We start from the raw sequence: 13,467 nt of genomic DNA on the forward strand, positions 1-13,467 counted from the left end.
AAGGGGGAAAAGCACCTGCTTTAACACCCTTTTTCTCCCTAACCTGTTGCAGGCAGAATAAAAAAATCTGTAGGGTCGGATTTATTTTGAAAAGTGTTACCTTTTTTTTCCATTTAACTTTTTTTTCTTTTTTTTTTTTTTTCTTTTTCTTCCATTTAACTTTTTTTTCTTTTTTTTTTTTTTTTTCCTTTTTCTTAAACATAGAACATAATTTTGGAAGCGATTGCTGAGAAGATCAACCACTGTTGGCCAGGGTGATCCCTAAGAGGCACAGACAGCTGTAACTCAAGGAAAAGGTGAAGTAATAAACTGTGAAGAAACTTCAGTATTCTGAGTTTATGAAGGCTATTTATTTCCTGAGTCTGTAAGGGTTGGTGTGTGTTGGGGTTTGAAGTTCTTTTTTTTTTAAAATTTTAATTTCTAGGGGAAGGGAAATTCTAAAAATATTTGATGGACGTTTTACCTTTAAAAGAGCAATAGACTTATGAGTGCGTGGGGGCTGTTTTCAGGGGATCTCGCAATTATTTTTAATTAGTCGAAAGGGCAGTGTAAATCAAAGAAGCCTATTAGCTATACATTTTAATTTATAGCCTGCCAGGTGTTCAGGGAATTTATTTACAGCATAAACGATTTAATGTTTTCACCATGATTTCTATTTCAGCTCTTATGTTGTCGGTTTTATTTGCCTGTGTGGTGTGGAATTTGGCTAAGGAGCTCGGCTTTTAAATTGTGGCAGCAAGTGTCTTTTAACGCAAAATAACCTGCAGGTAGAAAAATGCTCTGCCTTGCACCCAAGCTTTCTCCGGAGAGCCTTCCTTAATTCGGGAAGAGGCTGAGAAGGAGCAACCAGCCGGCACGCCTCATTGTTTTGTTGTGGCTTGTGAGGGTGTTGGGAAAGCATTCCCTGTAAATCAGGCTGTCAGCGGCAGCAACCAGCGACCCCTTTGTGCTTGGGGGCAGCGGCGGTGCCCGCGGGAAGGTCTCTCGGGGGATTTCTGCGGGACGCGGAGGCTGCGCGGCCGCGGAGGGCTGGGGGGGGTCCTAGGATGCTGCCGGGACGGAGCTGGTCTCCCCAGGTGTTCTCTGGCACTGCACGCGAAGCCTGGCCTCTGCCGTCGAACAGGAGGACATCGGCGTGCAGGGTATCCCCCTCTGGAAGAGCCACCGAGGGGGTGGGGGCAAGGGGCGCACCAAATTCCCCGGCTCTCTCCTGGTACCTGACTTGCAACAGCCGCGGGCAGCTCCTTGCGCAAACAGGCTGGAGAAAGGGGCGGATTGGGTTACCGTCGGTTTTTACATAAGTGTTCTCCCGTGATGGAAAAATTTGGTCCCTCCGCCGGGGGGTGCGGGGGGTGACCGGCCGCGCTCCCGCCGCTCCGGGCACCGCTGTCCCCGCAGCCTCGCACGGGAGCGCAACCTGACACAGAGGTTTGCAACGCCCTGGCCAGGCTGAAGGGGGGCGAAGTGGAAGAAGAAGAGAGAGAGGAGGAGAAAACTTTCCACTAGTTTACTTTTTTGGCCAGGAGCGTCTGTGTTCATAGACGGCGAGTCCTTCCCCCAGCCCTCCTCCTTTGCCCCCCACCCCCTCGCTAGCGTACAATTAGCATCATTAGGGATCGACCCTCCAGCTAATAGGGGAAAGGCGACCAACCACGGTAGGTGCGTGAAAGGAAAGACCGCAACAATCCCGGGCAGGGGTTTGGGGCTTGAGCTAAAAAGTGCCCCCACCGATGGCGGGATCGCCCTGCTACGGTAGGGGAGGCGCTGAGCTGGGGGTAAACACAAAAAGGGAGAGCTGAAGGGGAGAGAGAGAGAGAAACCCGACTGCAGGAGATGCGAAGAGCTTGGCCGGAGTCCTTGGGGTCCGCTGCGTGCATGCGTTGTCGGGTGTTTCCCTTTCTTCGCTCCCTTTTGATTCCGGTCCCGGGAAGCGCTTATTTCTAGTCTCCGTTTTGGCTGTGGGTATCCCGCCCAGGCTCTCGCTCTCTCCGCACATATTCCTAGGGCGCCATCTCTTTGCAAAACCCTCCGTCCGTCCGCAGGTCTCCCAGGGGCTGCTTCAGAGCGTGTGAACATCGCAGGCTCCAGCCCCATCCAACCTGCCGAGCCAAGCATGATTCCCAGCCCCCGAGCCTCCCCGGGCTGCCGCTCCTCTCAGACCTCTCGGGCTCTCCAGCTAGGCAGCGACCTCTGCTTGAGTTCCCTCTCCTTGTCACAGTTGGGGACCAAACTTTGCGGAAGCTGAGGACGTGAACCTGACCCTTTTTTTTTTTTTTTTTTTTTGGAGGTATATTAGAAGACAGATGTAGAGATGCATCCCCCCTCTCGCCTCAGTCTGTGTGTGTTTGTGTGTGTCCGCGAGTGTGTTTACGGAGAAGCAGGCAGCTGAGCTGACTTTTGCGAATCTTTCCTTATCTGCAGAGAAGGTTTCTCCTGTAGCATAAAGACCTGAGACAGTGGCTTAGCGGACTAGAATTGAACAGGGCTCAGGGAGCGAAATGGACCCGCTCTCTAACCCGACTCAAATGTGAGCTACATGCTTTTTTTGACTAATACCGAGAGAGATCTTGCCTTCGGGCAGCGAGAGACAGAGAAAGAGGGAGGGAGGGAACGAGGGAGGGAGGGAGAGAGGGAGAGGCAGACAGCAAGGAAGGGAGAGAGAGTGAAGTTTGGAAGGAGTGAGCGGAGAGCTCAGAAAGTTTGTTTTTCCTTCAGAGCTTCGGAGCTGGTAGAGAAGAGAGGACTGCTTGAGGACGGCGCTGGCGCATGTGTCCCTCGGGACTGACCTCCCTTTCCTTGCAGGTTTTAAGCCCCGGAGGATACAATGTTCACTAAACTCTTCCAGCAGTGGAGTTTCGCGGTGTTCCTGCTGAGTTATTCTATGCCCTCTTACGGCAGATCAGTAGAGGGGATCAGTCGCAGACTGTGAGTTTCTTTTATTTTTTTTTCCCCTTTATTCTCCCTCTCTGCGGTGGCGGTGCGGGTGAGGAGGGAGGCGGCCGGGATCCCCCGGGACCGGCGGCGGGAGTAGCCCGGGAGGATCCACAGCCTCCAGCAGCGCTCCCGGGTTACCTGCCCCAGGTGCTCACCGGCGGTGCCTCAGCGCCAGGTGGGGGGATTTGGGGCAGGGAGAGGGCGCTTCGCAGCTGCCTCTGACCTTACAAAGCTTTGGGGAAGGAGGTGTGAAAACCGAGGGTCTCCTCTTCCCGGGGGAGCGGCAGCGCAGCTGCGTGTTTGTTGTGCTATCGCCCGCGTACCTTTCGGCGTCCGGGGAGGTCCCTCGTAGGGAGCATCCCGGTTCATCAAACTGCTGCATGTTACACTAAATAACATGTATTTCTTCGGCACTGGCACAGAGCCAACATTGATAAGGGCAGGGGAGACGCAGAAGTGAGGGCCATCACGACACTGAAGTGCCGAACAATTTCTTTGGATTTCTGCCACTTCAGAAAAAGAAAAAAATCCAAAGGGAGTCCAGTGTCTTACTCGGAGGCAGAAGAATATTTTTTGATAAACGGTAGTGTAACTTAAGACAGTCTGTTCAGGAAATGACCTTTTTGCTCCTTCCAAAATAATCAGCATGGTTTATACTAATACCCGTACGCAAAGTGCAGGAGAAGCCACTGGGCTGATGTAGGAGCAGCTGCCTCACACATCTAACTCACTGGCTTTCTCTGGACTTGCATCAGGAAGAAACACCTCAGTCATGCTGTGGAGGGCTGTATTGTTACTCAGTTCAAAAGGAAGCCAAGTTGGAGAAAGAGTGTTGGAAAATCCGATCACAACTTACAGGGAAACATGACACAGCAAAAAATTTCAGATGGGTTTCCTTGTAAATGTTTTATTACATACAAGATCTCCAGGTGGCACTTCCTCTGCCATTTAAGAAAAAAAAAAAAAAAAAAAAAGAAGCCAAACCAAAAATCCCCCAGGTGAGTGACTTCAGACACACCTAAAGTTTGGCACCAGGCAGACAGCTATTACAAATCTCCTACAGCAAATTGTGTAGAACATGTTATTGCTGATAATGTTACAGTGTATTCTTCTCAGCCTATAAATGCTTAGCTGTTTTGTACTCCTACAAGCTATTCTTGAGCTATTTCTTTCATTTGAGACAATTTCATTCTCTGGATACAGACGAACTAAACTTCAGCTTAAGAAAAAAAAGAAAATTGAAGTGCAGTCAAATGCTGTTATTTTCTTGGATAGGAAACTCTGAACTGGATCTAAGCCAAATTTGGCTGTTTTTTAGGAAAAAAAAATTAGATTTGCTAAGAAACACTCTTTCTCTTTTTGAAGTTAGCAATGTTGAAACACTTGTTTTTAAAAGTCAGGATTACAGGTCTTCCCAACCTTCCCATTCTGTCCTGGCAGGGAGAAAAAAAGTGGAAGTTAACCAGTGAAAATGCATTTCCCAGCTCCCTCTTTGCTATGGTCTGTAAAACACACACACAAGAAACCAGTTAGCTGTCAGCCAGTGGCATTCACGTAGTTTTGTTTGTGGACCCAGCACAAACACAGACACCACACTCAAACATGTGTCCTGTTTTAATATCACCACAAACCATTCCTAGAGTTAATGGTTAATAACTCACTTAAGCCTAGAGGTATTTTTTTTTTCAGTCAAAGGCTTAAACCAGCAGTGGATGAAAATACTGTAGCACATTATTATAGACATGCAAAAATAATCAAAATTACATAGGCCTAGTTCTAGAGACTTCTCTGAGGCAAATCTCCCATGGAAAGCAATAGGAAATTGTCCCAAGAAAAGATTTCCAGACATATTATTTGTTATAAGAATCCTTTAGCTGCTAAAGAACTTCTGAGAAACACAGTAATGCCTCAAAGTGAAATTAGATATTTTTATCAGCGTGCCCAGACACTGCAGCATCATGTCCCCAGATGTGTTCAAAATATTTTTCCTACCCTGAGATAGGTTGAGCAGATTTCACTCCCTTTGGAGTCAGTGGCAAGGGCACTCAAACTCCAGACAGAGAGCTGACTGAACCCTCTCCAGTTATTTTGCGGAATTTATGATCAGACCCAACATGGACAGTCAAGGATAATAACAGTTAAATAAGAGCAACTCCCTGAGATAGAAAGTTGTTGCTTGAAGAATGTTGCCTCTTAGTAACTCTAGATATCTCAGGCAAAAAAAATGAAGGAGGAATGTGCCTGAACAGAACAGCTTATCTGGAAGTACATGAAGTCGGGATAGTCACAAGTTATGGATTTCTACTGTTTTCCTCATGATGGGACATTAAGTCTTATTTGTACATAGTGTGCTTGGATACAGTAATTAGTTTGGATGCTCTGGTCAAATACAAACCATCAACATCCTTCTCTGGAAAGTGCCTGCCACATGTAACTTTAGCATTTACTGCACTTGGTTTGGGTACAGTCTCCTTTTCATTGGATGAGAAGTGCATGATGAGAAGGATGGAAGGGACCTCTAGTGGGTCATCTTAACCCTAACAGCCAATTTTTTTTTCATATCATAGCCCATATGTGAGTACAATCATTCTGGTTTCCACTGCCTTCCACACCCTCTGTGTATGTGGGTGAGATATTGTTGATATCTCCAACTTACATCAGTCTTCTTGGGCAAGTATTTCTCCATGATTTACAAACATAGGAGTTGTTTGCATAACTGAAGCAGAAGGAGGCAGAAGGTCAAAGAGATAGGTATCTACCACATCTTCTTTGTTTCAAGGAGATTTTTGATCTAGAGCCTACAAAGGAAGCTGGTAGGCAAAATGTAATCCTTAAGTCTGGCTGAGTAATAGAAGTCATGTGAAATGTAACACTACGTAATGTTATACAATCATCTGGAATAACAGAATGTTATTTGGGGCCAGACTGGATGCTAAATATCATACAGACATTTAAACAGAAACCCACCCTCTTTGGCACACTAACCCCTCACAACTCAATCCCTGCATTATTTTGAAAATACACACTGAAGATGTAGATCTTGTAATGCTCTGTGACTGCCTTGTGTGTACTGGAACCAAATGTTTAGGTTTCAGTTCTGTAAGATGGAATAGGTTTTCAATCAAGAGGACTTTAATAACAGGCTTTGGAGATTCAAGATTTTGTCACAGCGGGTAAATTGACCAAATACATATTACAGGATTAAGGCAGCTTTAGGTTGTCTGTGGTAGAAGGAATTATCCTTGGTAGTTTACAAGAGGCAGTAGGAAAGCTTTGCTCATCACATGAGACATACTCTTTTAGACTCAGCAAAGCACTGAGATTTTGTATGCTTTCTATAAACTAGAAGAGTGAAAGCAGCACTGCATTTCCCATGCAAATTTCCTGGGAAAACAGATTACTGAAGTTAGGAATGTAACATGAGCCACAATAGACAGCTTGACAAGCAGCACAGAGGTACACCACTCAGAGGAGTCCAAGGTGCTCGTTCTAGAAGTGTACTTGCCAATCAGACTGACCTTAATGAGAAGGTTGTTAGAGATGGCTATTGGAGAGCTTCAGTGGTCAAAAGAATTCTTCTGGGGGAGATCATGAGCTTGTGTTAATGGTCACAGCTGCCCTGAAGAGAAAGACACAATATGGATTCAGCCTAGTATTATCACATTGCATTTTTACTTAGGGACATTGAGTTGAAAGGCACAAAATATTTGCCCTAAAGACTGAAGTAATTCAAAACTGATTTTGGGACACTTAAAACACCGACAATGATTGCATGTGTGCTGACAAACCTGATTTTGAGCAAGATTTTTAGTCACCTTACACTCTCATTGTGCAACAGAGGAAAGCTGCTGTTTGAATTTTTCACTGGGTAACAGATGTAGTATCACCTGAGCCCATCATTTGAACCCAATGCTCAAACAGTACAGTCCTACAGAGACAAAAAGTGAAGAGGACGCTCTTAAACCAACGCTACTTGAAGTTGCCAATTTTAAATAGCTCTACTGTTGATTAAGTCACAAATCTAAAGAGACTGAGTAAAGGGACTGAGAAAGTGCAGAACATTCCCAAACATTTAGCATTTTGAAACCTGGTAATATAGCAGGAAAATGAGGGGTGGGATGGAAGGAAGGAATATTCACTCACGATTATGTGTCTTCTTCCAGTTCACCCACATGCAGAAAGAACTTTTTATCCAACTAACTGACCAAATGATTATAGGATAGGCAAGGCAGTGAATGGATTTTCTTTGGCCAGTAAGAATCCAGTCACATGCAGTACCCTGATGCAAGAGGAGAGAATACATAGCCAAAATCTGCACACTGAAGCAGGGCAATTGGAAGGATAAACTGTATCATAGCATTCTTGGGAACACAACTAAAATATGAGCTTGTGTTCTTTCTGTGGTTCACAGTGCAGCTGTGTGTCTATTCCACATGAGGAAAAGGCATGTATTTTCTTACAGTTATTTATTATCCAGGTGCCACTTGTATCTTCTTTCCTCAGATGTTTAATACATTCTTTGCCAGCACAACATCTCTAAAAGACAAATAGCTAGTCATCTCCCAGTTCCTCGAAAACAAGACAGAGCTCAGTGTACTAAAAGGTCATGATGAACTCTGAAAAAAGCACTCGAACAAAATCAGGATGCTCTTGAAGAGCTCCTGAAGAGGGCCAGCATGAAACTCCAGCAGCACAGCAGATAAGAAATTTGGCCCCAAAGTTCACACTTAAAGCAATACTAGGAAGGCACCTAAACCCATAATTAGGCACAAGTGGCCAAACAGTAAATCAACAGGCGTGGCTGAGGCTTATCTCTGCGGATGCTCCTCTGCCTCCCTGGATAGCTCATTATGGACTGAAGTGCCCATGCTTTAGGCGCCCCAATTTGAATATTTTTCCATGACACTCCTGCAATTGCACATACATAAATTTAGAAATGAAATGCACTTTTGTGTGTTTATTTATGTTTTTGAAGTATGTGATTGAGCAGAAGGAAATTATTAGAATGATGCGATATAAACACTGCTTCCGGCTCCAGCACAAGTACTTGTTATTCCCCCTCTTGCTTGAGTGCAGTGCTCCTTTTCCAACCCTTTAGTTTTTCTATCTCTGACAGCTGCCTTCCTGCTTTTACTGCCTGAAGTGTGATATATTAAGAGTCATAATGCTTTCCTAGAACAGAGCAGTGACTAATCCAGCTCCAGGTCCAGTGGTGTGTGATTGGTCAGCTGAGAATGATTACCCTCTTAGGTCTTTCCCTTCTCTGTAGGGAGCAGCTACTCTGAGAAGCAGGACTTGCTCCAGCAGTCTGACTTAACTGGATGTCTCCAAGCCTTGGAGCTGGTACACAGCCACTGTGGTCACCATGGCCAGAGATGAAAGTTGCTCTGCCAAGTACTGGGCAATAACCAAATCCTAAATATTTTTCCCCCCTCCCCTTTTCTCTTTCTTTAGCAAACGGGCTGTATCAGAGCACCAGCTATTGCATGACAAGGGCAAGTCAATCCAAGATTTACGAAGAAGAATATTCCTTCAAAATTTAATTGAAGGTGTCAACACTGCAGAAATCCGCGCCACGTCGGAGGTGTCCCCTAACCCCAAGCCTGCTACCAACACGAAGAACTACCCTGTCCGATTTGGCAGTGAAGATGAGGGCAGATACCTAACTCAGGAGACAAACAAATCACAGACCTACAAGGAGCAACCCCTGAAGGCGTCAGGGAAGAAAAAGAAAGCAAAGCCTGGAAAACGTAAAGAGCAAGAGAAGAAAAAGAGGAGAACCCGCTCAACTTGGCTAAATTCTGGCGTCTATGGAGACATCGTGACTGAGAGCCCACTCTTGGACAACTCTGTTACTACACATAATCACACTTTAAGGTAATTCTGCTATATCCTTTTGGAGACCATACCATATATTTATTGAAATTGTAATCCTTTGGTGAGAGAGGCCAAGGCCTTGCTCAAACCTGGAGTAACAGCAGATCTTTACACTCATAACTGCGGGGGGGCTTTTCAAGCACTGCACATCTCAAGGGGCTTTCTGAAGGTAACTGCCCCTTGCACTTTGCAGGATGACAAAGTCTTTCTTTCCTTTGACACACAATTCAAGTAGACCACTTCATGCCAAAATGTGCTTCCTGAGGCTGAGTAGTAAGTGATTTCTGCAAAAAGAAAGCACACCACAGCCACTGAAATTTCCTTTTCTGCTTTAACCACAGCATCTCTCACATCATATCTTGGTCCCACACTTGGGCCTGAGCAGATTGAAAGCTTTGACTTTTATTTAAGCCTTTGCATCTATAAAATGGCAAAGTTTTCTCTCTTCCCTCTCAACACCTCCCCTTTTTGGCAACTTTCCTACCCTTACTTTACAGGTTTTCATTTTACTGTTTAACCTTAGGGGAGAACATGGAAAAATTTTCTCTTAGCAATATCTGCAGACAATGTAGACCAGCCTTTCACCATGAACTTTTCCCTGCCACTGGGACTTTTTAATTCAGCTCCATCTTTCTGCCAACTCATGAAACAATTACATTACTGCTGAAAAATGTTTAGCATTGCTCTTGGAGAGAGACGTGCTTCCCTCATGTATGACAGTGCAGGGTTTTCAGGGCAGTGGTGAGCTGGAGACATCAGCCCAAGTGTCCCAAATGACTCATCCACTCACAGTTGTTTCATCTTGGGTGGAAGTCCACACATTTGCAGACAAAGCCAAGGAGTCCACTCCTCAGTTCTCCTCAGATGTTTGCATTTTTAACAGCAAAACTCCCACCATTTTCTCTTCCTCCCCTTCACTTCAGCAGAATATAGACGTAAGAGAAGTGCCACTTACAGTAAATCCCTTAGAAAGACATGCTGGCTGCAGGATTTACTAAAATCCAGTTTTGGGTTAAGCTTTACAGGCCACAGTTTGCAATGTGCTCCATGGTCTCAACTCCTGCTGGCCTCTATAGGAGTTACTGGAATTTGGGGCTGGCACTCAGTGTCCCAGACCATAAGCCAGTCAGCAGGGCTGGAGCAGGTAGGAGTGAAGTAAGAGAGGCCAGTTTGTCTCAGCACCTCAGGAAAGGCTGAGACTTCAGGGCTCCGGTCAGGAGGTGCCTGACCTTTCAACAGGTGTCAAGGAACTGTGTTGGTCAGTAAATAACATGTCTTCAGCACATAGAAATCTTAAATATAGGGGGAAAATATCCCAGGAAATTTCAACTGTTACTTCTTTTTCTTACTATGCTGTCTTTGGTTGTACATCCAATGGAATATATAAAAGAGCTACAGGCAGAACCCTGTTGATTTTCCTAGTTCAGCCTTTCTGTTTGAAGTATGGTTGGATGGATGAAGGCTCTCTACTGTAGAGGCTGTTGAAGGCAGTTCACCTTTACCTTGCTGATATTATCATCCAAGATGCAGTATTTCTTCAGGGTAAGAAGCAGATCCCCATGGAGAACCTATATTTTAGATACTTCACTGAAGACTATTAAACAAAGAGAATACATTAAACAAGGAAAACAGAATTTCTCCTTCACAAGTACAGAGCACAATATGTTGGTTTAGCTTGTAAGAAACTGTTGGTACACAAGCTTTTAGTTATCCCAGATATAGGATATATATCCAAAAGGTATGATTTCTACACTTTAAATGAAAGTGAGTCCCAGCTCCCTGACTCCCTTTAGATGGGGGAGTCAGATCCAATGCAGTTGTCTAAGCAGTTGTTGGCACAAGGTGGGCAAATACAGTTTAGACAGAGGGATGGTCACATCTGAGCGAGGTTGATTCCTCAGCTGAAACAGGAACTTCTACCCTACTGCTGGTGGGGGGCAGGGATGGTGTGTGCAGGCAAGATTTCTATATGCTCCACCAGTAGAAGGTGCTTTTGTTGCATCCCTAAGGTCAACTGCAGCTTAGGAGCAGCATCATTACTTTACAGAGAGGAAGTGGACATGCATAATGCAGCAGGGTAAATGTCAAGGAAGTGCAAAGATAAACTTTAGGCAGGCCTTTCACTGTATCTCTGTGCTTCTTTTCTGCTCAACGCCCCAAATTGAAATCTTCGAACCAATTCTCTCAGCTCAATCTTGATAACAAAATTATGGGTTTAGGTCAGAATAAAAGGACAAAAATAATGTCATCTCTAGATCTTTTGACTTACCACAATAAGGACCTCATAAAAGAAGCCAGTCTTGCAAAATCTGGGACCAAATCACAGAAGGCAGCTTGCAAGTTATCATTAGTACAAAGCCCATTGTCAAGATGTGGCTTAGCTTAAATTCTAAAACAAAGGCTAAAATCCAGGCCAAATAAAAAATGTCACCCTCTTAGAGATAGGCCTGAGTAGTGCAGACACACATTCATACACAGCTGTGCTCTATGAAGTATGTGCCATTGTTATACTTATTGTAATATATGCTGGATGTATCCTAAGATTACTAGTTAATTATTAAGGACCTTCATGCTGGCATTTCCATTCCAGGCTCTTCAAAATTATTTTTCATGGACATTTCATCTATACTCCCATTTCAATTCAATTAAGTTGTCCTTACTCAATTTCCTGAGAAACCTTTCAAACGAGTAAACTCCCCAACATTAAATGTAGTCTCAGTTTCAATGCACCCATTAAAAAACCCCTCTAAAACTCTCCAGGATTTGATTTGTTTTGTGCCTCACACCCACACACTTCTACCCACAGCTCTTGGTGATCAGTCCAGCAGCAGAGCAAATCCCACTCCATCCTATAGCTTCACATTCCACCCCATAGCTGTTTCCCAGGGAATCATTAAAAAAATGTGCTGTTCACAGGGACAGAAGGGAAAAACACCTGACCTTTCAGCATTTCCTGCAGCACCCCTAAGCAACTTAAAATAATATTACAGTGTAAGCAATATAGGACAGGAGCAGGTAGGAGCAGGCTCTGGTTTTGTTCTCATGCCTTCATAAGGAAGGCAGGAGTAGAGAGCTCATCCCAGAAGGCCAACATCCCTTAGAAAACTCCCAGATCTCAGGACTGATTGTTTCAGCTTGGACTGAATCCAACAGGAGTTAGAGCTTAACACAAGAAGATGCTTATTGTCTTTCAGGACCAAGTTTTTTTGCTCACGGAGGGAAAGTTTCAGGATTATAACCTTTTCACTCATCCAAGCACTCAAAGGGGCACTCTATCAAAGGGTCTGTTCACTCCAAGACCTGAGCATCTTTTCCTGCATATCCTCATGTATGTGACACCCCAGAAATATAGAGACCCTTGTCTAGAGCTGGCCTATCAGTGACAAAAAGGGACTAAATAAGCTTAGTGGCACTGTTTTAATCACATCCAAGCCTGGCATCACACTCAACCATTTAACACAGCAGGAGCAGGATTGCCACATTGTTAATAAGGACTTTCTTTTCAATATATTTAAAATCAAATTCTCATTTCTCCAACTGTATTTTTTTCTTTTTAGCACTAGGCATATTTATCATAGGGTGATACAATTCTTGTACTTGGAGCACTCAGGAATCTTCCAGCATATGACTCTAAAAAAACCTAGAGCCCCTTTCTGTTACTCTGAGTGTACAGTACAGTGCAATAGATGGCCTCAGTGTTGTGACAAACTGTAGGTCATCATACTGATGGATGAGTTGCACTGAAGAAAATATAGTGGAGGTCCTAAAAAGGTATCTACAGCTGTAATATTTTTAAACAGGCCCTATTATTGCAAATGTTTACTTGCAAGGCATACCTGTCATAGTATGTGACACTTTTGCTATTAATTTTATGTACATGTCTTTGAAGTGAAAATTAATTTTTCTATTTTTTCTGTCCTTTTTTTTTCTTTGCAGGAGGCGCTGACATTTTCAGCAAGAGATTTTCGGAAGACATATTGCAGTATTCTGTAATAGTGAACATATGGGAAGTATTAAAATATTTATTACCTGTAAATATTGTAAATGCTCAGAATAAAACCTTTTTCCCCCATTGCTCTCTGAAACTGCACATTTGGTTATTGTGAATTTTCCTTTTTTTTTTTTTTTTTTTTTGGCTAAGGCTAAGACAATTATTATTGTCACATCTACCATAATTTATTTTGTTGACTGGTGTATTTATTTTGTGAACATATCTTGGTGCTGCTGACTTTCTATATTTTTTGTAACATAATGCACTTTAGATATACATATTGAGTACATTGACAACTGACATAAAATATTCCTGTTTTGTGGTTGATTTCAATGAATGCCTACATACCATTGTTCAAACTGATTTTCCTCTGTGCATGTATAATAGCAGTATTTTAAAATTTGTAAAGAATGTCTAATAAAATATAATCTAATTAAATCATGACTCAGAAGGAAAAATGTGTCCTTTAGGAATTTCAAGAACAGGAACACTATTTTTTATTTACTACATTTGCAAATCGTTTTAAATTTAATGTGTTTACATTGGTTTAAATGCCCACATTTTCACATTAGCTTTTACTTAAAAATCGCTCAGAACATATTTTGTTCCAGTGCTCTATTTCAAGTCAGATGAACAACCTGGGGGTACAGTCTTATAGCTCAGAC

At 43.5% G+C, this 13,467-nt stretch overlaps 1 protein-coding gene across 2 annotated transcripts; it reads left to right on the plus strand.

Moving 5' to 3' along the window:
* Nucleotides 1-210: 210 nt before the first annotated feature.
* PTHLH (parathyroid hormone like hormone) lies at nt 211-13,240 on the plus strand. Of its 2 annotated transcripts, XM_051770785.1 has the most exons (4): nt 211-296; nt 2,803-2,925; nt 8,389-8,811; nt 12,748-13,240. In XM_051770785.1, exons 2-4 carry the CDS (start codon nt 2,825-2,827, stop codon nt 12,755-12,757), a joined length of 534 nt encoding a protein of 177 aa, XP_051626745.1. In that variant the 5' UTR covers nt 211-296; nt 2,803-2,824; the 3' UTR covers nt 12,758-13,240. The 2 variants fall into 2 exon arrangements, with proteins under 2 accessions (XP_051626745.1, XP_051626746.1); XM_051770786.1 differs by lacking the exons at nt 211-296; nt 12,748-13,240 and adding an exon at nt 1,613-1,655 and having other exon boundaries at nt 8,389-8,815.
* The last annotated feature ends 227 nt before the right edge of the window (nt 13,241-13,467 follow it).

This window comes from Manacus candei, unplaced genomic scaffold (genome assembly GCF_025592945.1).
Source record: "Manacus candei isolate 608988 ecotype Guabito, Panama unplaced genomic scaffold, ASM2559294v1 h1tg000124l, whole genome shotgun sequence".
NCBI lineage: Eukaryota > Metazoa > Chordata > Aves > Passeriformes > Pipridae > Manacus > Manacus candei.

Excerpts from the sequence above, each read along its gene's own strand:
- PTHLH (XM_051770785.1), top strand. The coding sequence starts at position 2,825 with ATGTTCACTAAACTCTTCCAGCAGTGGAGTTTCGCGGTGTTCCTGCTG. Across the intron at positions 2,926-8,388 it reads GAGGGGATCAGTCGCAGACT|CAAACGGGCTGTATCAGAGC; the intron begins GTGAGTTTCTTT and ends CTCTTTCTTTAG.